Source organism: Haemorhous mexicanus, chromosome 32 (assembly GCF_027477595.1).
Source record: "Haemorhous mexicanus isolate bHaeMex1 chromosome 32, bHaeMex1.pri, whole genome shotgun sequence".
NCBI lineage: Eukaryota > Metazoa > Chordata > Aves > Passeriformes > Fringillidae > Haemorhous > Haemorhous mexicanus.
This window is the reverse complement of record NC_082372.1, coordinates 1677760-1699865: the sequence shown is the minus strand read 5'-3', so window position 1 is coordinate 1699865 and position 22106 is coordinate 1677760. Positions and strand designations below refer to the sequence as shown.

General features: G+C 56.5%; 2 protein-coding genes across 2 annotated transcripts; one reads left to right on the top strand and one right to left on the bottom strand.

Annotated features, from left to right (window-relative positions):
* The first annotated feature begins 2046 nt into the window (after positions 1-2046).
* On the top strand, positions 2047-7023 carry LOC132340514 (uncharacterized). Its single transcript, XM_059871556.1, has 4 exons — positions 2047-2186; positions 2432-3409; positions 3860-4867; positions 5514-7023. Exons 1-4 carry the CDS (start codon positions 2172-2174, stop codon positions 6363-6365), a joined length of 2853 nt encoding a protein of 950 aa, XP_059727539.1. The 5' UTR covers positions 2047-2171; the 3' UTR covers positions 6366-7023.
* A 2804-nt stretch (positions 7024-9827) lies between these two features.
* Positions 9828-12239, bottom strand: LOC132340454 (serine/threonine-protein kinase PAK 1-like). The gene is made up of 5 exons (XM_059871480.1): positions 12204-12239; positions 11712-11811; positions 11099-11295; positions 10053-10190; positions 9828-9917 (listed from the first exon to the last, which is right to left on the bottom strand). The coding sequence occupies exons 1-5, from the start codon at positions 12237-12239 to the stop codon at positions 9828-9830; spliced, it is 561 nt and encodes a 186-aa protein (XP_059727463.1).
* Between the last annotated feature and the right edge of the window lie 9867 nt (positions 12240-22106).

Here is a 22106-nt window from a genome sequence, read left to right as displayed (position 1 = left end):
AAAATGTATTCATTTAATCAAGTATCATCATTTCTGTTACTTTATCCTTTGTGATTAAGACTCAAATGCTTTTCTATTCCTTGTTAATCATAATTAATAATTATTAATTATTAATATTCATTTGCTGAACAATATTCATTTTGGTTTTGTAAACTATTCAGTCATATTCCCGAGAATCCCCTTATTTTAAGTTATTCAGCATGCATTGATCAATTTAAAAACAGGGAGTTGTGGAGTGCCCCTGTTCCTAAGAGACAGGAATTTGATCTCACCCTCCTTGTGCTGCTAAGAACTCCTCTCTTGCCTCCAATGCCAACTCCCTCCTGGGATCCCCTGTAAAAACCCCCGGCCCTGCCTTTGCCTGGTCCTTCGTCCCCATCCCGCCCCTCCTGCCCGGGGGTAAGGAATAGATTCTGGAGCTTTCTGGAACCAGGACCCATCTCGTTTGTTCCCCTGCCCAGCACCGGCAGCTGCGCCCTCCGTGGGCACGATGAACCCAGCTGCAACACACCGCAACAGCAGGGAGCCCAGAATTACCCCAAATTCTCCAAAACTCCGGTCAGGGACCAGGAAATTACCCCAAAATTACCCCAAAACACCCCGAAATTACCCCAAATCCCCCAAACTCTGCTCAGGGACCAGGAAATTGCCCCAAATTCCCCAAAACTCTGATCAGGGACCACAAAATTACGCCAAAATACCCCAAAAACCCCTAAACTCCGGTCAGGGACCATGAAATTACCCAAAAAACACCCCAAAAAATGCCCCAAAATTCCAGTCAGGGACCACAAAATTACTCCAAAATACTCCAAAAATACCCCACAAAAAACTTAAACTTCGGTCAGAGACTCCAAAATTACCCCAAAATACTCCAAAAAAACCCAAACTCCAGTCAGAGAGCACTAAATTACCCCAAAATATCCCAAAAAAACCCCAAACTCTGGTCAGAGACCATGAAATTATCCCAAAATATCCCAAAAATACCCCCAAAAGCCCAAAATCTGGTCAGGGACCCCAAAATGACACCAAATCCCTCCAAAATTGCAAAACATCCCTTCAGAGACCCTCAAATCCCCACAGAACCCGCAAACTCCCCCCACATTACCTCGGGATGCACAAAACCCAGTTGGGACCCCCCCCAAATCCCCTCAGAACCCTTCAAGATCCCCCCTAAATTCCTGCAAGACCTCCCAAATCCCCTCAGGACCCCCCAGAATTCCCCTCAAATGCTGTCACAACCCAAATCCTCTCTCACGACACCCCAAAATCCCCCCCAACCCCTTCAGGACCCTCAATTCTCCTTCAGAACCCCCTAAAATCCACCCTAAACCCCTTCACGACCCCCCAGTTCTCCCTTTAGGACCCCCCAAAGTCCCTCACATCATCTCAGCCCCTTCACATCCCCTTAAAACCACCCAAAACCCCCTCAGGACCCTCAGTTCTCCCTCAGAACCTCCCAAAATCCACCCCAAAACCCCTCAGGATCCCCGATTCTCCCTCAGATCCCCCAAATCCCTTCACATCCTCTCAGCTCCGCCACATTCCCTCACAACCCACCCAAACCCCCTCAGGACCCTCCACATCCCCTGAGGACCCCCCAAACCCCCTCAGGACCCCCAATGCTCCCTCACGGCCCCCCAAACCCCTTCAGGAACCTCCACATCCCCTCAGGACCCCTAATTCCCCTCAAGACCCCCAGCCCTCCCTCAGATTCTCCCAAACCCCCTCAGGACCCCTCAAACCCCCTCAGGACCCCCAATTCTCCCTCACGACACGCCCAAATTCCCTCAGGACCCCCAGTTCTCCCTCTCACCCCCCCAAACCCACTCAGGACCCTCCAAACCCCCTCACACTCCCCAAACCCGCTCAGCTCCCCCCAATTCCCTCCTCACCCGCCCCCCCCCGCCCCCGCTCCCGGTGCTGACCGCGGTCGCTGTCGCCCATCCCGCGCTGCCGGGGGGGTTCCGGGGGCTCCCTCGGCGCCCCCAGATTCCCGCCCCGCCCCCGCTCTCCGTTTCCCGTGACGTCACCTCGCCCCGCCCTTCCCGGAGTTGTCCTGAGGCGGCTCCGCCGGTTCCGCGCGCCGCTACTCGGGGCCGGATCTGCGCCGGGACCGGCTCGTTCGACCCCCGGAGCGTCCCCAGAGCGTCCCCGCCGGGCCCGCAGTGACTATGGAGCCCCGCGAGGTGCGACGGGGGAGGGGAGAGGGGGACAGAGGGGACCGGGGGGAAGGGGGCAGTGGGGGATAGGGGGACACGGGGGGTGGCGGGGAGTGGCAGGGGCTACGAGTGTGGTGGCAGGGGGTGGCAGAGGGAACAAGAGGCTGACAAAGGGACGGAGGGGACAAAGGGAACCCCTCGGGTGCATGGGGCCACCCCAGGAGGCTGCAAGTGCCACCAGGTCCCTGACACCTCCCCTGTCCCCTCCCCAGCTGTCCCTGGCCCTGCTGCAGCCACAGGTCACCGTGGTGGCCATCCTGGGTGAGCTGCTGGCCACCCTGCCCGGTCGGGACGAGATGATGCTGCTCGTGTCCACAAGGTGCCTGTACAGGGATCTGGAGAAATTCACCAAGGAGCTCCGAGCCACCCTGTACCGCATTGATTACACCTGGAGGCGCTGCAATGTCACCTCCGATGATGATGATGACCCTGGTACCTCCCTGAGTGAGGCCCTGGCTGCCTACGAGTACACCCCATGGACCGCCTGGGATAATGTGACAAGGGCTAGCAGCAAGTGGCAGGGGGCTGTGGATGTGCTTGTGACCAGCTGGGTCCAGCTGGCCTGGGCAGCCACCAGGCTCTGCAACATCTGCAGGAGGGCGGCCGACATGGCCACCACTGCCACTGCCCGGGCCAGGGAGCTGCAGGACGAGGCTGCCCGTGATGGGACAGCTCTGGAAAACATGGTGGAGCTGGGTCAGGCCCTGGGTGGGGAGGAGGGGGCCGAGGTGGTGGCCAGGCATGAAGCCCAGGTGAGGATTGATGCCAGGGTGACTGCCAGCGAGGCAAGAAGGGCCACCATGGTGAAACAGTGGGTGGATGTGGCCCTGGGGCTGCTGGAGCACTTGGTGGCCGCGTGTGACGAAGCCACCGCGTTCCCCCGGGAGCTGCAGCGCAGGGTTGGGGACATTGAGGCCACCCTGAAGGGGACAAATGAGGTGTCTCCTGATGTCCCCAACGACTTGGTGAACAAGGTGGCCGTGGCCGAGGACCTGTGGGAGGCCAACGCCCGGCTGGTCATGCATCACCTGCTGGGGCCACTTGACGACATCATGAAGTTCTATTTCACTGGTGCTCCCACCAGCCCCAGTGCCTGTGAGGTGGCCGAGCGGTGCCAAAGAGCCATTGAGGACATCCCAAGATTCCTTCTATTTCCAGAGTGTCCCCAGACCATCCCCGCCGAGTCTCCAGTGAGCATGGAGCTCCAAGAGATGTGACGGGGAGGGGGATGGGGGGACAGAGGGGACACTGGGAGAGGAGGGGACATGGTGGGGGGAGGGGGCAATGGGGGATGGTGGGGACACGGGGTGGTAGGAGGGGACAGGGGGTCGCAAAGGTGACAGGAGGGAGTGGCAGGAAGGGGGGAGGTGACAGAGAGGGGTAGGGGAAATGGAGGTGAAGGGAGCAGTGGGGGATTTGGATGACTTGGGGATTGGGAGGGGACATGGTGGCTGCAGGTGGTGGTAGAGAGGACAGCAGGGGTGACAGGGGCTATGAGGGGAGGGTCAGGGGGTGGCAGAGAGAACAAGATGCTGACACAGGGATGGAGGGAACAAAGGGGACCCCTCGGGGGCAGAGGGACACCCCAGGAGGCCATAAGGGCCACCAGGTCCCTGACCCCTTCCCTGCCTCCTCCCCAGCTGTCCCCAGCACTGCTGCACCCCCAGGCCACTGTGGTGGCCATCCTGGGCGAGCTGCTGGCCACCCTGCCCAGTCGGGACGAGATGATGCTGCTCATGTCCGCAAGGTGCCTGTACAGGGGCCTGAAAGACTTCACCTGGGAGCTCTGGGACACCCTGTACTGCAGTGGTGACACCTGGTGGCACTGCAGTGTCACCTCCTATGATGATGACTCTACCACCTCTGATGATGATGATGACCCTGTCACCTCCCTGAGTGAGGCCCTGGCTGCCTATGAGTACACCCCATGGACCACCTGGGACAATGTGACAAGGGCGGCCAGCGAGTGGCAGGGGGCTGTGAATGTGCTTGTGAACAGGTGGGCTGAGCTGGCCAAGAAAGCCACCGAGCACCACAACACCTGCAGGGAGATGGTCACCACTGCCCGGGCCAGGGAGCTGCAGGCCGAGGCTGCCCGTTTTGAGACAGCTCAGGAAAACACAGTGGAACTGGGTCAGGCCCTGGGTGGGGAGGAGGGGGCTGAGGTGGTGGCTGGATACAAAGCCCAGGTGAGGAGAGATGCCAGCTTGGCTGCCAGCGAGGCAACCAGGGCCACCATGGTGAAACAGTGGGTGGATGTGGCCCTGGGGCTGCTGGAGCGCTTGGTGGCCGCGTGTGACGAAGCCACCACGTTCCCCCGGGAGCTGCAGCACAGGATTGGGGACATTGAGGCCACCCTGAAGGGGGCAAATGAGGCATCCCCTGATGTCCCTGAGGACCTGGAGGCCAAGGTGGCCGTGGCTGAGCGGTTGTGGGAGGCCAACACCTCCCTGGCCAAGGATCACCTGCTTGGGACAGTTGACGACATCATGAAGTTCTATTTCGATGGTGCTCCCGCCAGCCCCAGTGCCTGTGAGGTGGCCGAGCGGTGCCAAAGAGCCATCGAGGACATCCCAAGGCTCCTTCGAACCCCGGAGTGTCCCCAGAGCATCCCTGCTGGGTCCCCAGAGAGCATGGAGCTCCAAGAGGTTTGATGGGGGCGGGGGGGCATGGGGGGGTGAGAGGGGGACATGGGGCACTGAGGTTGGTGGGAGGGGACGGGGTCACAAAGGGGACAGCAGAGGGTGGCAGGGGCTACTAGTGTGGTGATACGGGGTGGCAGAGGGGACAGCAGGTAGGGTAGCAAGGGGTGGCAGAGGGGACAAGGGGTGACAAAGTGACAGAGGGGACAGCAGAGCCCTCTAAGGAGGGGACTATTCCCGGAGTGTCCCCAGAGCATCCCTGCTGGGTCCCCAGTGAGCATGGAGCTCCAAGAGGTGTGATGGGGGGGGGTGGGGGCGTGGGGGGTGAGAGGGGGACATGGGGCACTGAGGGGGAGGGGAAGGGGCAGTGGCAGATTGGGGGGACACGGGAGGTTGGTGGGAGGGGACAGGGGGTCACAAAGGGGACAGCAGAGGGAGGCAGGGGCTACTAGTGTGGTGATACGGGGTGGCAGAGGGGACAGCAGGTAGGGTGGCAAGGGGTGGCAGAGGGGACAAGGGGTGACAAAGTGACAGAGGGGACAGCAGAACCCTCTAAGGAGGGGACAAATGGTACCCCAGGAGGGCACAGGGGCCACACCAGGAGGCCACAGGTGCCACCAGGTACCTGACACCTCCCCTGTCCCCTCCCTAGCGATCCTTTTCCCCACTGCTGGAGGCTCTGGTGTCCGTGGTGGTCACCCTGGGCAAGGTGGCGGCCACCGTGACCGGGCCACACCGGGGCGTGCGGCGCTGTGTGCCCCCAAAGTCCCTGCACGCGGCCCTGAGGAACTTCACCTGGAGCCTCCGTAAGACCCTGGACCACCCCGGTGTCACCTCCCTGGGCGACCCTGCTGTCACCTCCCTGGGCCAGGCCCTGGCCACCCTCAGGGCCACCCCTGGGGCCACCTGGGCCGATGTGAGAGCCACAGCCAGCGCCTGGCGGGAGTTGGTGGCCGCGCATGAGCAGAGATGGGACCAGCTGAAAGAGGAGGCCACCAAGCTCCGTGATGCCTGCGAGGATGTGGCCCCTGCCCGGGCAGGGGACCTGCAGGACGAGGCCACCCACAGAGGGACAGCTGGGGACAGCCTGGTGGCCACAGCCCAGCAGCTGATGGTGGCCCTGGACAGGGAGGAGGAGGCCTCGGTGGGGCCCACACGCGATGCCCAGGTGTCAGTGGCCACCAACGAGGCCGTGGGAGAAGCTGTGGTGGCCACCAAGCGGGCAAGGGTGGCCATCAGGAGGAGACATTGGGCAGAGGTGGCCCTGGGGCCACTGCAGCGCTTGGTGGCCGCGTGTGACAGAGCCACTGAGTTTATCAGTTACACAGAGTGCCAGCTCAGGGACATCGAGGCTGCCCGGAGGGGACAAAGGAAGCGTCCCCTGATGTCCCCGAGGCCTTGGTGGCCAAAGTGGCCAAGGCTGAGCAGCTGTGGGAGGCCAGCGCCCGCCTGTTCAAGCATCACCTGCTGGGGACACTTGGGGACATCCACAGCCTCCTCTTGAGTCCCTATGGTGGCCGTGGGGGCCCCGATGGCCCCAGCAGCCGCACGGTGGCCGAGCGGTGCCAAAGAGCCATCGAGGACATCCCGAGGCTGCTTCAGGACAGTGACGTCACTGCTGTGACGTCATCGCGGCAGTGACATCATCGGGGACATCGCTGCAGTCACCTGTCCCCTCCCTGTGCGGTATTTGAGACAAGTCTGGGGAATTTTTGGGGAATTTTCATTGAAATTGCCCCAAATTCTGATGGGAATTCCTGGGGTGATGTCACTGGGGATACTCTGGGGGCACTCAGGGACATGCAGGGATACTCAGGGACACTCAGGGACAGGGGACAGGGGTGAATGAGTCCCCTGAGCAGCTTCCAGCTTTCCACTGTGCCTGCAGCAGAGCCAGGTCATAAATTGCAATTTTACAATTGGCTTTTGCAATTCTGCATTGCCTTTTGCACTTTTGTATTGCCTTTTGCACTTTTGTATTGCCTTTTGCACTTTTGTATTGCCTTGGACACTTTGTTATTGATCACCCACAATCTGATATGGTGTTTGATACGGATATTGATTATCAGTGACTCCTTGTGGCTCCTGGTTGGTGCAATATAATCTGTCTGTTCATGTGTGCACCGTACAGCCAATAAATAAAAAACTTAATATTTATTTTATTAATATCCTCTATATAAATCAGACCGGTCTGATCTGAGCCTTGTGTCAGACACATCCCTTGAGCCCACTGAGGGACGAGTGGTCAATAAAGCCATCCCAACGTTCCTTGAGGGGAGCACAGCCAGGGAGCTGCTTCAAGGCGCTGTCACTGAGAGATTTCCCCTTGGAAACCCGGGGTGGGATGGAAATACACCCGAGCAGATGGCAAAATTAAACTGATATCAAAGCCTCGTGGAATGTGGGTTGAAACATGGGGTCTCTAAAGCTGTAAATTGGTCAGAGCTTCAGCAAGTGAGGCAAAATGATGATGAATCACCCCCTGGTTTTTTAAACAGGAAACAAGAGAAACTGCCATCAAATATACTGATGTAGATCCTGAATCAGCTGAGGGTGAAGCACATCTGCTTTTGTTTTGTGTGGGTCAGGCTTCAAATGATAAAAGAAGAAAAGATAAAGGGAGTTGAAGACAGAGATAAACTGCTGGATGGTGCCTGGAAGGTGTTTTGAGACAGGGGCCCAAGGGAAAGAGTTCATCCCAACCCAGCAAGAAGGCAGCTCAGGAAAAGTCACCCAAGAAAGCTTCCCCTGCGGAGAAGGAGCAGAGTGCATCCTGTAAGAAATGGGGGCACTGGAACAAGGACTGTCCAGTGCTAAAAGAAAAATCATCAGTCCCCAGCTGCCAGCAGAACAAACCTCAAGCAGCTCAGGCTCTGAGTGAGGGGGGCCGAGGGCTGTCGTGGCATTAATTAGCATTGACTCCATGACTGCAGGAGGCTGATCAATCACCTTATCCTACCATACTGTATTGTTCTGTACTAATTAATAAACTCACCCCCCTCACAGACAGTCCAATACAGACAGATCCAATTGGTCAACCAATCCAAACTCCATCACCAATTAAGATAATGGCCAATTAAGAAATCAGCCTTTGGTAAACCAATCTGCATAACACATTGCACTTGTGCACAACAACAGGTGCAGCAAGGAAGCAGATAAGTGAGAGTTAAGCCCCTGGGCCTCCACACCAGTGCATCTTCCTTTTCTTCACAGCCTCCTTCTCTTCCACACAGACAAAGTTTAGGATTGACAAATCCTGGCTTGGGAGAACAACAAGGGGTGAGCACCTTGGGTTGTGTGAGAAAAGAGCCTCACTCTTTAGAATTTTTAAAAGTTTAATAAGGGATAATTAGAGACAAATCAGTAACAGCACTGGGTGCTTGGCCATGGCCAGAGGCACAATGGTTAACCACAGCAACTCTTCTTGTCTAATTTTTCCATTGTATTGTTCAAAATATACACATTCAAACATTTCTTTGAACTCCTTTACATGTTCCAGGAATTCTTTAGGTTGGTTTGACCCCCAACCTGCCTTTTTAGAGTACGTGCAGGAATCGTGGGTTGTTGTTTTGAGGGTTGTGTGTCACTCCCTCACAAGGGCCCCCTGTTCTGTGGTTGCAGCAGGTGACAGTTACTGACAGTGGAAGGGTCAGTGGCAGGGGCTCTCATCACATCCCTTCCTTAAATGTTATCTGACCATGCAGACGGTTTTAGCTACTTCCACAAGTCCTTTAAACCAGCATTAACTATTTCACAAATATCTCTGAGTCATTCTCATTATTGTCAGTTAGATACAAAAATAAAAGCATTAGTTATTATTTCACAACTACAGCCACTTCTGCAAAAGTTAACATTACAATGCACAACACATGGCATCCACTTTAATAGTTTATGAAAGCCAAAACTATAATGTGTGTTTTTCACACTCTCCACAAACTAAAATATCATCCATGTTCTGAGGATACGAGCTACACGGGGGCCAGGGCATTGGCCACAAAAACCTGACAAATTATACTATAGCAAAACCAGTGAAAGGTGATTACAAACTGTACTATATCAAACTCGCTGTGATTAAGAATAATTTGCACAAGTCCATACATAATAGCAAAAGCCAACCCTGCCTAGTTATTTACACCAAAGCCAGGGCAGGTTTTTCCCTTGCATGGAGCACTTGGGCCTTCCCCGGGCCCCTTCTGCCCTCCTGCAGAGCCGCTGGCATTTTCCAGCACACACAGTTTGTAACCCAGAGCCGGGTGCAGCCCCGAAGGCTCCAAGCGCCTCCTTCCAGGCTGACTCTGCAGGTGCCGAGGCTGCTCTGGGCTCTGCCAGGGCTCTGCTGGGGCTCAGCTCTGGGCCGGGCTGGGCCCGCTCTCCCCTCACATGGCTCCGGGCAGCTGAGGCACAGCGGGAGAAGGAAGGGACACGTCAAGGGAGTCGAGGTTTGAGAGAGTTTTTATTCCAAAAATTGTCATAACAAACAGGCTGTCCTAACTACCATAACTAAATATCAGTGCTAACTACCATAACCAACTATCAGTGCTAACTGTCATAACTAACTACCAGAGCTAACTACCATAACTAACTAGCAGTGCTAACTACAATAACTAACTAGTTGTCCTAACTACTGTAACAAGGAGCTCTCCTCAACGGCTTCATCTCCTCCGCTGCTCCCTCAGTTGCTTCGCTGCAGTGATCAGAGGGGTCAGGCTGGAGAGAGGCTTGGCTGATGACAAAAATGGGTGCTGTCCAAAGGATAAAAAAGAAAGAAATGAACTGTTACTTCCCAGAGTCAAGTTCCTCACAGGCTCTGTTGCAGCAGGACAAAGGGAAATGGTTTGAAACTCAAGAGAGGGAAGCAGGCTCAGATTAGATCTAAGGGAGAATTTTTTAACCAGGAGAGTGGGGGAACACTGACAGAAGGTGCCCAGAGGTGTGGGAGGTGCCTCCTCCCTGGAAACCTCCAAGCTCAGGTCGGCCAGGGCTCGGAGCCCCCTGACCTGTTGAAGATGTCCCTGCTCGCTGTGGGGCACCAGGCCCAGCTGGCCTCGAAAGGAGCCTGCCAAGCCAAAGCAGGCGAGGATTCTGCTCGCTCTGCGTGTGGAAAGCAGCGAGGCTGGAGACTGTCGGAGGGGGCCCCACAAGAAAACCCCTCCCTCGCGCTGCTGCTTGCCCTGCAGCCCTTGGCATTCACCTGCAGCAGCTCCTGTGCAGCCCAGCGCTGCTCCTCGTCCGGCTCCAGACTGCACTCGAGGAAGTCCCGCAGCAGAGCCGACAGGCGCCGGGGCTCCTGCAGCTGCGGGGTCCCGTTCTGCCGGATCAGAGCGCGAGCCTGCAGGGAAAGCAAACTCAGCGCTCTGCCAGCTTCCTTCACACCCACACGGGCTCACATCCACCCCGGGTCCTCAGCCCAGCTCCAGGGGCACTTTCCTCCCTGCCAGAGATGCTGCTCACAGCTCATTTTTCTGTGCCAGCCAAAAAACCCAAACCCTGGGGCTGCCACAGCCACTGCAACATCCAAATGATCTCGCCCTGAGAGCCAGTTTCATTGGCTGACTCTGTTAATAGGAACCCCCATCAGAAATAGCACATTTTGCTTCTCCAAATGTGGACACCAGCTGTACAGGCCATTTTCCAGAGTCAGTGTGGTCTGCCTGGGTTATTTCACAGGATTCTTACATCAAGTGCATCTCTGCAGTGCCACTGACACTCAAGTGAATGCATTCCTGATGCCCCATCCCAGAAACTGCCAGGCCAGAAACAGGAGGTTTGTGATGCTGAAAGCTCAGGCTTGGTGACACAGAGAAAGTAGCTTGGACTAGGAAAGAAATATGTTAGACTATGGAGATGTTAAACAATCATCCTCAGGTTTTCAATAAGTTTCACAGTGAGAGGAATCAGGGGGGAGATCATCTTGCAAAATGTCTTCTAGAAGCTCCTGCAGAAATCTTGTTGGGTTTGGGGATGGGATGTGGGGTTGGTTTGGGCTTTTCTTGCAGGGTAACATTAGGGCTGATGCACTTGCTTCACATTTCCATGTCATCCTCAGAGCCAGAAGAGCTGCAACAACGTAAATCCCAAAGCAAATTGTCGCTGGAGACTGCAGAATATTCGTCTGTGTTGAGGCTGGAGTCCTCTGGGAATTCCCTTCCCATGTGCAGAAACCTCCAGCTGCTGCTCCCAGGGCAGGGTCCCCCTGTGCTCACAGGCCTTGCAACCACTGGAGAATTTGCCTCTTACCATGGCCCCCGTTTCCCTGAAGTAAGGAGGTTCTCCTTCCACCATCTCGATGGTCACAATTCCAAAGGCCCAGATGTCCACCTTGGGGCCATAAGGAGATCTGGTCACAACTTCTGGGGCCATCCAGTGAGCAGTGCCCACCATGGAGCTGCGCCGGTCCTGCTCAGGGCTGAGCTGAGCGCAGAGGCCAAAATCAGCTGAGGACAGAAACAAACCCTGTCAAAGGCAGCTGGATTGAGGAAACCAAGCACAAAGATTCCCCACTCTCCATCTGAGAATGCAGTAGGAAGTCAGTGGGAAAAGTCCTCAGGGCTGTAGCCAAGGAAAGATGGAACTGGACCCTTACAGAAACCCTCAGCTTTCATGCAGTGGCTTTTACTGATTCCCTTGGAGCTTTAGATTCCCACTGCTGCCCCTCTGGAAGGGCCAGAGCCAGAGCAAAGGCACGGCTGGCACCCTGCTCCTCTCCTGAGCTCTCTGCAGGGGCAGCCGCTCTCAGCTGGCAGCAGGGCCCGGGCAGTGCCCCCAGCAGCCCTTGTGGGGCTCTGGCCTCACTGGGAAGCAGCCCCACAGCCGCAGCCCGGGAGCGCCGTGCCTGGCCGGGAACACCCACCCAGCCTGACAGAGCCGTCCATTCCCAGGAGGATGTTGGAGCTCTTCAGATCCCTGTGCATCACCCGGTTGGAATGGAGGAAATCCAGGCCCTGCAGACACTGAGAGAGAACAAGAAACACCAGGGTAAAAACCAATGGCCCGAATATATCACACCAGAAAGGACAGTTCAGAATTCTGCCAGCAGCAGCTTTGCTGGGACAGGCCAGGAGTGCAGTGCACACAAGCTCCAGGCAAACGGTACAAGGCAAAGCTGAGAACAGCAAATCAAATCAAAAAAGGACAGAGAGTACCACAACAGCAGGAGAGAGAGCAAGAACAGCGTAGAAGTGCAGTGATGCTGGCAGGCCATTCACTGCAGAGGCTCTTTCTTCTCCAGCTCATGAAAACAGCACAGAAACAAAGCCCTGAGCATGGAGCCACTCCTGTTCTCATGCCTGTTTGGAAGGACCATCGTGTCCCAGCCATGGGAGTGACAAGCAGGATCCCTCACCTCCCGACTGACAGCTGCCATCTCTCCTTCAGCCATGCGTGTCTGTCTGACAACGTCCTGCAAAGTTCCTCCATCCATGTATTCCATCACCAGCCACAGCTCTCCATCAACAAGGAAGCTGGAAGAGGAAAACAATGGCATGGAGATGAATGGGCAGTGCTCAATTCCCCCATGGAAAAGCCTGGATGGAGTTTTGTTTCCAGGTCACTTGTCAGTGAGGACAGAATCAGATGGAGAGACATTCCTGCCCGGCTGCCCAGCCCTTGGAATCTGCACAGTCTAAAGGAGAAGGAGACACCTGTGAGAAAGGACAGGCCTTAGATGACAAGCAGGTGAAAAATGCAGGTTAGCAACAGCCCAGATCAATGTGGAACCACAACACTTGCCCCCAGCTGGTTCAGCTTCTGAACTCCTCAGTTCCACCATTCCCTCCAGAACAAGGCAACGCAACTGCCAGGGCTATCCAGGGGAGGAGGCCGTGCAGCACTTGGGACAAAAGCAGTCAGAAAACCTTTCAGAAAGTCCCTTCAGAAACAGGCAAGGCCAGTGAAAAATGGGCAAATGAGGCATTGCTGGAAACAAGAACCTGGTCTGCCTGGCAACTGTAGCAATGGAAAAGGGCTGGGAAGAAGCCAAGAGAAGTAATTTCTGCTGTGGTTCATCAGCACTTGTTGGGAGACACAGCAAACGGGGTCAACTTGAAAGAAAAAGCAAAGCAAAGCAACAAAAGCACACGCAGGGAGTGAACTGCCAGGCTGTTGTTTGGGGAAGATGTGGCTGGGTCAGGCATTTTCAAAACAGGCTACAGACTAGGGATGCAGGAAAGGTTAACGCAGGGCCCGGGCACGGGATAAGAGCTGAAACACTCACCTGTCCAAAGAGTTGACAATGTTGGGGTTCTTCTTGTCCTTCAGGAGCAGGATCTCATTCACAGCTCGTTCCCTGTTCTGCCCTTGGAGACTCATTTTCTTTATGGCCACCTGAAGGGACATGGCAGCCCTTGAACTGCAGGAGTCTGTGGCAGGAGGCCACAGCAAACACGGAGCGAGTCTGTTTGGAGCGACGGAGCCGGGCTGTGCCAAACTGCCTTGGGATGGGACACCAGAGCTCAGCAAGTGCCATTCCCACAGCCCATTGCTCTGCCAGCTGGGGGCTGCTCACAGGACACATGGCCAGAGACATTTGGCCTTGCCAGCTCTGCAGAAATGGTCCCTCAGCTGTCAGCCTCAAAGCTCTAACAACATCCTCTGCACCTACAGTCTGCTCAAATAGCCTCAAATCTCCTATTATTATTCAAACCCATTTTGAAAGCAGAGGTAATTCAGGTTCTGTGAAAACAGAGCAAAACAGCCAGGAACCCTTTAGCAATTCTATGGGATTTGGTTATGATTTCAGATGCAACTGCTCTGTTTGGGATTGCACAACAAAGAAAACACACACATCCATTGCTCAGGTGATCCCTGTCACAGGCTGTCACTGACACCAGACCCAAACACACCTGCAGGGTTTGGGAGAGAGCTTTGCTCTAGACATCCATCTTCTCATTTCTCTCCCTCGCCCTCTGTGAACAGCTGAAGTAGGACTAAAACCCCAAATTGAGCCCAAGTGGGATGCCTCCTGATAGTGCCTTGGGGTTCCCTTTGAAGATGAAAGGCAGGATGGAAATACTGCTAAATAGTGTTCCTGTCAGAGGCTGGGGTGAAGATAAATTGGGCCTCAGTCTCCAGCAGCTGATGCATTCACACTTTTAGATATGAAGACCAAGCCAGCGTGTCCTGCTCTGACAGACACCGCTGCCCTCCTTGCATTCCTTTGGCACTTCAGAAGGACCAAGTCTGCCCCAGCTGTGCTCTGCAGGCTGACACTGCTCTGCCTTCAGAGGAGCAGCCTGGGCAGGAAAGCTCTGCTGGCCCCAAAGCTGCAGCCACAGCTCCCAGCAGAGGGGAAAGCCCTGGAGAGCTGCCAGGCGTGCTGGGCGTGTTGACACTGACCTCTCCTCCAGTGGCCCTGTCCAGTCCTTTGTAAACGGTTCCGAAAGCCCTGGAGACAAAACAGCAGAGAAGAAAGAAGCAGCGCTTTAGGCCCTGGCAGTGAAAGCCAGCCCAGACAGGAGATCTCTGCTGCCTGCAGCCTTCACAAACACCTGGGTGCATCGACCCTTCCAACAACAGCACAGCAGCCACCAGCCCTCTGCCCTGCAAGGTGGGCAAGAGAAAACTGAGACCCAGCACGAAGGAATTGGGCTGGAGCAAATCCCAAATGTCCACCCTGAACTGCTTTAGTTCAAAACCTAGGAGGGGAAATGGGTGTCTAAAGAACTGGAAAAGAATGCATTTCATCCTTTTCCATGTCCTGCCTAAGACCTGCAGGTTCCACAAGGGCCCTGCCATCAGGCAGGTGATGCATTTTCCCCCAGGGTGCATCAGCTCTGTGTCTGTTACTGAATGGATGGGGTCTGCTACCTGTGCTAGAATAGAGCCCTTATTAGTTCACTTCTAGTTTCTGTTTCTAAACCTTTAGGTTGATCATTCTGACCCGTGGATATTTTTCAAAGGAAAATATTTGAAAGAAATCTTGAGAATTGCTTTCTGACAGTCATCAGATGGTGAGTTGCTCTTTTAGGCAATCCAGTTCCAGGGACAGAAGATCTTCCAGGTCCTGCCCCGTGCTGCAGGCAGGACACTGCCAGCCTCAGGGGGCTCTGACGATGCCTCCTGACCACAGTTATCAATTCTGATCAGGACTGTGAGACAGCAGGATGGTAGCCCAGTGTCTGAAGGTGTTTGGAGCTCTCCTGACTTCTCACTGGATCCTGCCCCAGCACAACCCCTGGCCCTGCTTGTGCAGAAGTCGCTGCCGTGCCCTTACCCTTGGCCAATCTGCTCCAGCTCCAGGTATTTCTCGGCAGGCTCCGCCTCGCTCACGGTGTTCCCTGAAAGAAACCACGTGGAAGACGCTCCCTCCCAGAGTGAGAGCCCGCCCTGCAGCAGAGCCAGAACGCAGCCCCACTCCCTGGGGCCGTGAGCCCCTTGGTCTCAGCTGGGGAAGGACAAGAAATGGCTCGGTGACATTCAGCTGCAGAGCAAGCCTGGGTGCAGCTGATGCCGAGACACACACACAGCGCCCTGCTCGGGCACCCAGGGACAGAGCAGACGTACTCAGCTGCATCAGGCACCACTCCCCTCTCCCCTCTGGCTGCAGGGCTGTGCTGCTGTCAGAATGCTCAGCCCAGGATCCCACAGAGGAGGGAGGTTCGGTGTCCTCTTCCCAAGCAGAGGGAGGTTCTCCATCCTCTTTCCAAAATTCTGCAGGTTCGCCATCATCTTTCCAAGCCAGGGGATGTTCGCTGTCCACTTCCCATGCTGGGAGATGTTCATCCTTCTCTTCCCAAGACACAGGATGTCCTCCATCCTCATCCCACACTGGGAGATGTTCAACGTCCTCATCCCATGCCTTGGGAGCTTCGCCATCCTCGTCCCACACCAGGGGACATCCACCTTCCTCGTCTCACTCCGGGAGATGTCCACTGTCCTTGTCCCCCTGTGTGGGAGCCTCGCCGCTGCATTCCCACACCGCGGGATGTTCGCCCTCATCTCCCAGAACAGCATGAAGCTCACTGTCATCTCCTGGCTCTGAGAGAAGCTCACTGTCACCTCCTGGCACTGAGGGAAGTTCACCATGGTCCCCCAGAACAGCGGGAAGCTCACTGCTGTCTTCCTCCTCTTTGGCCTCCTCTTTGGAAGCAGGGGGAGCCACAGGAGGTGCTGGTGCTGCTTTTGTGCCCTGTGGACAGATGGCAGCGTGAGGGACGGGAAGTTCAATCTCAGTTCTCACCTTATTTATCCTCAGCTGCACATCCAGCTGCACTAAACAGAAATTGGGTTTGGAGCTGTTCCAACTAACAATGGGCTAAAGTCGACAATGCCACTTATTGCTGGAAATTCAACATTCCACCATGGCTAAAGCCAGCCAGCATTCCTCTGCCTGCAAAGCCAGACCTGCAGCTCTTCAAAAGCTCTTCAGCAGAAAAGGAGAAAACTGACTGGGATCCCTTTGCTGCTGCTACTGCTGAGACACTGACAGGAACTTTCCTTCAGCCTCCCAGGCTGGCACTCAGCTGCCACATGCCGAGCTCACAACTTGCTGCACAATTCCAAACACCAAAGGTTCCTTTCCCACTCACCGAAGGAGGAGCTGCTCGGGATCCACAGAAGAAGTGCCCTGAAATGGGAGAGGGAACATGAACCAGAAGCTGTTAGGATGAAAACTGCCCGTGGTGGGAAATGCCACAGAGCAAGGCAACCCCAAGAGAGCATTTTGCTCTCACAGCATCCCTGCATGAGCCACAGTCCCTTCCCACAGCAAGCAAGAGAACAGCACAAAATACTGGGCTGGGTCAGTTCTTGGCCGGAGCAGCAAACGGAGGGAGTTCCAGGCTCTGCTGGCACAGACTCCCTGCCTGAGGGAACAGAACCCCCCAGGGCCCATTGCAAATGCTATGCAAGACCCCCTGGCTGCAGACACCCCCTTTTTCAGCTGCAGCTGCTGGCAGGAACTCTCCCAAAGCAATGGTGTCTTCATGGCAATTTGGTTCCAAAGTCAGCTCAGCTCCAGAGGAAGAACACAAAGCACACAGCAAGCCCAAAGCCACAGATGCTGCACCGAGGGAAAGCCTCGACTTACGTGCCAAGTGGGTTAAAAAATACCCCGAATAAGCCACAGAGTAGAGAGTGCAAACTGCAGCAGCCACGTGCTGGATCATTTTGGCTGCGCTGCACACGTCTGCTGCCTGTAGCCCTGTGAGCACAGAAGGACACCCGTCAGGGCTGGGCTGGCTGCTGAGAATGCCTCAGGCAGGAGGATCCTCCAGCAGCGAGCCCAGAGCCACTCTGGGCACTGAGGCCTCCGTGTCCCACAGCAACGGGAACACCACGGGGACGTGGCACTGCTCCTGTGACACCACAGCAGCAGCTCACGCAGAAACCGCCTGGAAGGTTCTCCTGTGTCACAGAGGAGCACAAAGAACCCTCCCAGGGCACAGCCTATTGCCCAAAGGATGCCAGAGGAACTCGGAAAATGCAGCACACAAGGACACCCCATAGCCCAGCCTGAACACTGAGGAGGAACAAGGACGGCACCAAACCAAAGGAAACGTGACCTTTAGTCACTGATACTTCTGACTGAAAGCAGCAAGCCTTGTTCCATCGGGGATCTTTGTTCTAGTTCTAAAAACAAGCAAGGGTCTCAACTCTAAATACACAGATGGCAGGACCTGGGGAGGAGGTGGGATTAGGAAGGAGGAGGAGGAGGGAGAGAGGAAAAGGAGGAGTAGGAAGAGGAGGAGCAGGAGCAGGAACAGGAGGTTCCAGTGCCCCCTGTGGCCGCAGACACAGGACCATCGCCCCCACCTCGTCCTGCCGGTGAGCGGGGAGGGGGAGCTTGTCCCAAATCTATCAGGGGGGCCCTGAGAGGGTTTTTTATTGGGGTGTGTTTGGAGCTTGCAGATTGTGGAATTGACCCCAAATATCATCTCCCATCCCTGGGAGGTTTTTTTCTCTGTGTGTGTAGGTTTGGATCTTGCAGGACCCCAAGGCTGAGCCCCTTGGGGGGATCTTTGGGTGTCCACGTGGCCATTGCCCAGTATGGGCAGGGGAGGATATTGGTGCTGGGGATCCCTGGGAGAGCAGAGGAGGGGAACCCCTGGGACCCCCAGAGTGGGGAGAGCAGAGAGGGGTGATCCCAGAGCTGGGGAACCGTGGCTGGCTGGAAAGTGGGAGAGCCTGGAGAGGAGGGACCCCTGGGACTCCTGGGATCTCAAAGCAGAGCATCAGGGGAGAAGGGACCCCATGGACCCACAAAAGCCCCTGGATCATCCCTAAGAAGGATGCTGGAGAAAGGGGAAGCCCTGGAGCCATTGGACCCCCATTATCCCAAGGAAAGGAAAACTCTGGAAACCCAAAAGTGGAGAGATCAGCAATAGGGAACTCCTGGGAGAGTTTTTTTTGGGCTGAATCTTGACATTGTGGAGATTTTCATGGACACAAGACCCCTGCTGACTTCCAGAGATGGACTTGGCCAGGGGGAGCCTCTACTCCAAGGCGCTCCCACCTTGGTTTCCCCCAAACCAGGATCTGTCATTGCCAAGCTGTGGCCTGATGGAGGAGGAGGAAAAACCTCAGAGATCCCTCATGAGGAGTGGCTGCAAACCCAGCCCAGGGAGCTGCAGGGAGGAAAGAGCCCCCCTGTTGGGGAAGATGCAACAGGAAAGCCTTACAAATATGATTGCCTGGCAAAAGATTTTGAGAATATAGAAACTATAAGCGAGATTGAAATGAAAGCAGGCTTTGAGATCCCTTAGTTAATGAACAACAGGAAAACAATGGTGTGGCTGGCTGAAGGTAATCCCCTTTGGATGATACAAGACCCTCTGCAAGTAGGCAGGTCCAAGGGTCTGAGCAGACCCTGCCAGCTTGGCAGAAGGGGTCCAAAGAGTAGTTTTTAGGGTTTAAAATGTAGCATAGTATGGTAATGTAGTGATTCTTATAGGCTGTATGTAAATGCTATAGGATTTGTATGCTGTACTAGATTGGTTAGTGACAATCAGAATATCCAACACAGAAGATGATTTATTGTATTGTAACGGGAACTTCGCGCTCTTGCTTTTACTCTTGCGCTCTTACTCTTACTCTTGCTCTCTTGCTCTTACTTACTTTTCTATGCTCTTAGCTCTTGCCTTTTACGTTATTACCCTCTCATCCTCTCTCTTCTCTCGGGCCTGCTCCGAGCTGCAGCTGGCAGCTCCCAGCAGGGCCCTGCACCCACGCCCTTTGCAATAAACCGCAAGTTCTACGACCTGGCTTCAGAGATCTCTCGCCTCCATCCGTCCCGACCGTGCTACCTCCATCTCACCTACACCATTCAGCTACAGCTCCACCCTGATGGAACACCAGAACATCCACACTGGGGAGAGGACCTGTGAGTGTGGGGAATGTGGGAAGAGCTTCAGTGGGACCTCTGACCTCAGCAAGGACACCAAGATCCACACTGGGGAACGGCTCCATGAGTGCTTGGAATGTCAGAAGAGCTTCAGGTGGAATTCAGGGATCGTCACTCACACTCACCAGCACTTCCACATCAGGGAGAGGCCCTGCGAGTGTCCCGAGTGTGGGAGGAGCTTTGTGTGCTGCTCCAGCTCCATCCCCCATGGGAGGATCCACGCTGGATGATCCCCAGTGACCCCCGTTGGGCAGAGCCCTGGTGACCCCCGATCCGGGTGATCCCCGTTGGGTGGGGGAAGGTGTTGGAGAGATTTCTTTGCCCTCTCCTTGTGCTGCTGTGATTTGGTTGGTAATGAATTCCCTCCGTGTGCCCAGGCCGGGTCTGTTGTGCCCGTGTCGGATTTGCTGAGAGATCTCTCCCGGTCCTTGTCCCCACGGAGGAACCCTCGGTTCCATTTTCTGTCCCTGTGCGGCTGCGGGGGGCAGGGACAGAGCGGCTCTGGGGGTCCCTGGCATCGGGCCAGCGTCACCGCTCGCCACGGGCACCCCGGAGATCCCGCGCACCTGGGCACGCATTTCTGGGCTCACCTGAGCTCCCACCTGCCCAGCGCCCCAAGGCTCCCCCTCCCTGGAAAAGTCGCCCCCGGGGCTGCAGCGTCCCGGGAACGCCTCAGCCAATCACAACACAGCCAAAACGCGCTGCAGCCAATGAGAGCGCGGGGCGTTGATGACTCATCAGTTGTGTGGCAGAGCCTGTGAGCTCGGCTCCCCAGCAGTGGCGGGAGCCAATGAGAGCGCGCGGCGCTGCCGAGCCCGCCCCGCTCCGGACTGGTGCTCCCAGCGCAGCGCGGCTGCTTCGGGGCTGCGGCCCCTGCCCGGCGCTGGCCATGGGGCGAGGGGCGGCAGCTGGGGCCGGACTGGTGACACTGGTGGTGCTGGGAGCGCCCCCGGCTGCGGGCGCGGAGCTCTCGGGTGAGCGTGGGGGCGGGAGGCGGTGGGACGGGGGGAGAAGGGGGAAAAGGGGAGGGGGAGTCCCGAAAACTGAGACCGAGGGGCCTGGGGATTCACGGATTTGTGGGAAAATGGGGAAATGGGACCCCAGAAGTGATTTGGAGAGCGGCCGGAGGTGGGAGGGGAGAGGATGGGAAAGGGGAAATGGGGGAAGGGTGGCAAAGAGGAAGCGGCAGTTCGGGCAGGAGGGTCCTGTGGCGGCCGTGGGGCACAGGGGGTGCAGAGTGGGGATCTGAGGTGGCCCCCAGAGCTCTGGTGCTGCTGGGTGGGCATCCCCTGACCTGGGTCCTGCACTCACAGGGGTGTTCCAGTTCATGGGAAAGTCCGAGTGTCATTTCATTAACAGTACGGAGAAGATGAGGTTCGTGGCGAGGTACATCTACAACAGGGAGCAATTCCTGATATTGGACAGCGACGTCGGGGTGTACGTGGGGTTCACCCCCTATGGGGAGATGAATGCCAAGCACTTGAACAGCCACCCGGTTCAGATGGTGGACACGCTCTGCCGGCGAAACTACGAGCTTTATGCCCCGTTCACAACGGTGGAGCGCCGAGGGGAGCGCGGGGCAGAGCGCGTCCCCTCGGGCCCTGCCCTGCCAATGACCCTGGAGCTCCTGAAATTCCCAGAATCCCTCGAATTTGGGAATCGCCCCAGAGCCCGCAGCCCTCCTTGTGCCCATCACCGGGACATCCTCTCCCTCCCAGTGACCTCCCCCGCCGTGGCTCCTCCAGTCCATCCCAGTCCATCCCGGTCACTCCCAGCGCTCCACTGCGCGTCCATATCGGTCGAGCGTGGAGATAACGCCTCTCAGCCAATCAGAGCGCGTCGCTCCGATGACCCATCTGTTGCTAGGATGATTAGATTAGAGGGCCCTGCGATGGACTGGGCCTCGCAGCGCCGCGCACGTCATTCCCAGTTCCTCCCAGTCCATTCCCAGATCCCTCCCAGTGCCTGCTCAGTCCCTCCCACTTCATTCCCACTTCATTCCCAGAGCACCATCCTCAATCCGAGGGACGCTCACCCCCTCCCATTTCTCTCAGTGCCATCCCAGTCTCTCCCAGTCCATTCTCAGTCGCTCCCAGTCCCCCCCCAGTCCCCCTCCAGTCCATTCCCGTACATTACCATTGAATTCCCACTCCATCCCCAGTCCATCCCCAGTCCCTCCCAGTCCATTCCCAGTCCCTCTCCTGCCCACCCCAGCCCTCCCCTCTCTCTCCCAGTGACCCCCAGCTGATCCCAGTATGTCCCTGCTTTCTGTCTCTCCCCCAGTGCCCCCCAGCGTTTCCATCTCGCTGGCACCCCCCTCGAGCTCCCAGCCCGGCCCCAGCCGCCCGCTCTGCTCCGTGATGGATTTCTACCCTGCCCGCATCCAGGTGAGGTGGTTCCAGGGCCAGCAGGAGCTCTCGGAGCACGTGGTGGCCACCGACGTGGTCCCCAACGGGGACTGGACCTACCAGCTCCTGGAGCTGCTGGAAACTCTCCCCCCCGGCGCGGGCTCACCTACACCTGCCAGGTGGAGCACGTCAGCCTGGAGCAGCCCCTGAGCTGCACTGGGATACGGGGGAACCCCTGGGGGCGCTGGCAGAGCCACTGGGCTGTGCTGGGAGCCACTGGGAGGGAGCTGGGCTGGAACTGGGAGAGGGGCTGGGGGCTGGGCAAGGGCTGGGAAGGGGTTCAGGCGATGCTGGGGAGGGTGGGGTGGGGTTGGGGGGGTCCTGGTGGGCACTGGGAGGGAGTTTGGGGGTTTAGGCAATGCTGGGTGTGACTGGGAGGGGGTTTCGGGTGCTGGGTGTGACTGGGAGGGAGTTTGGGGGTCCTGGGTGTGACTGGGAGAGGCTTTGGGGGTCCTGCAGACCTGGGGAGACACTGGGAGGGGGCTGTGGGATCCTGGGA

What these genes read in the sequence shown, in the direction of transcription:
- LOC132340514 (XM_059871556.1), top strand. An exon ending in CCATCCCCGCCGAGTCTCCA is followed by an intron (nt 3,410 to 3,859) that starts GTGAGCATGGAG and finishes CCTCCTCCCCAG; the next exon opens with CTGTCCCCAGCACTGCTGCA. An exon ending in AGAGCATGGAGCTCCAAGAG is followed by an intron (nt 4,868 to 5,513) that starts GTTTGATGGGGG and finishes TCCCCTCCCTAG; the next exon opens with CGATCCTTTTCCCCACTGCT.
- LOC132340454 (XM_059871480.1), bottom strand. Translation starts at nt 12,239, where the DNA reads ATGGCTGAAGGAGAGATGGCAGCTGTCAGTCGGGAG. An exon ending in TCAGGGAAACGGGGGCCATG is followed by an intron (nt 10,191 to 11,098) that starts GTAAGAGGCAAA and finishes CTTTCCCTGCAG; the next exon opens with GCTCGCGCTCTGATCCGGCA. An exon ending in CTGCACAGGAGCTGCTGCAG is followed by an intron (nt 9,918 to 10,052) that starts GTGAATGCCAAG and finishes TTGGCTTGGCAG; the next exon opens with GCTCCTTTCGAGGCCAGCTG.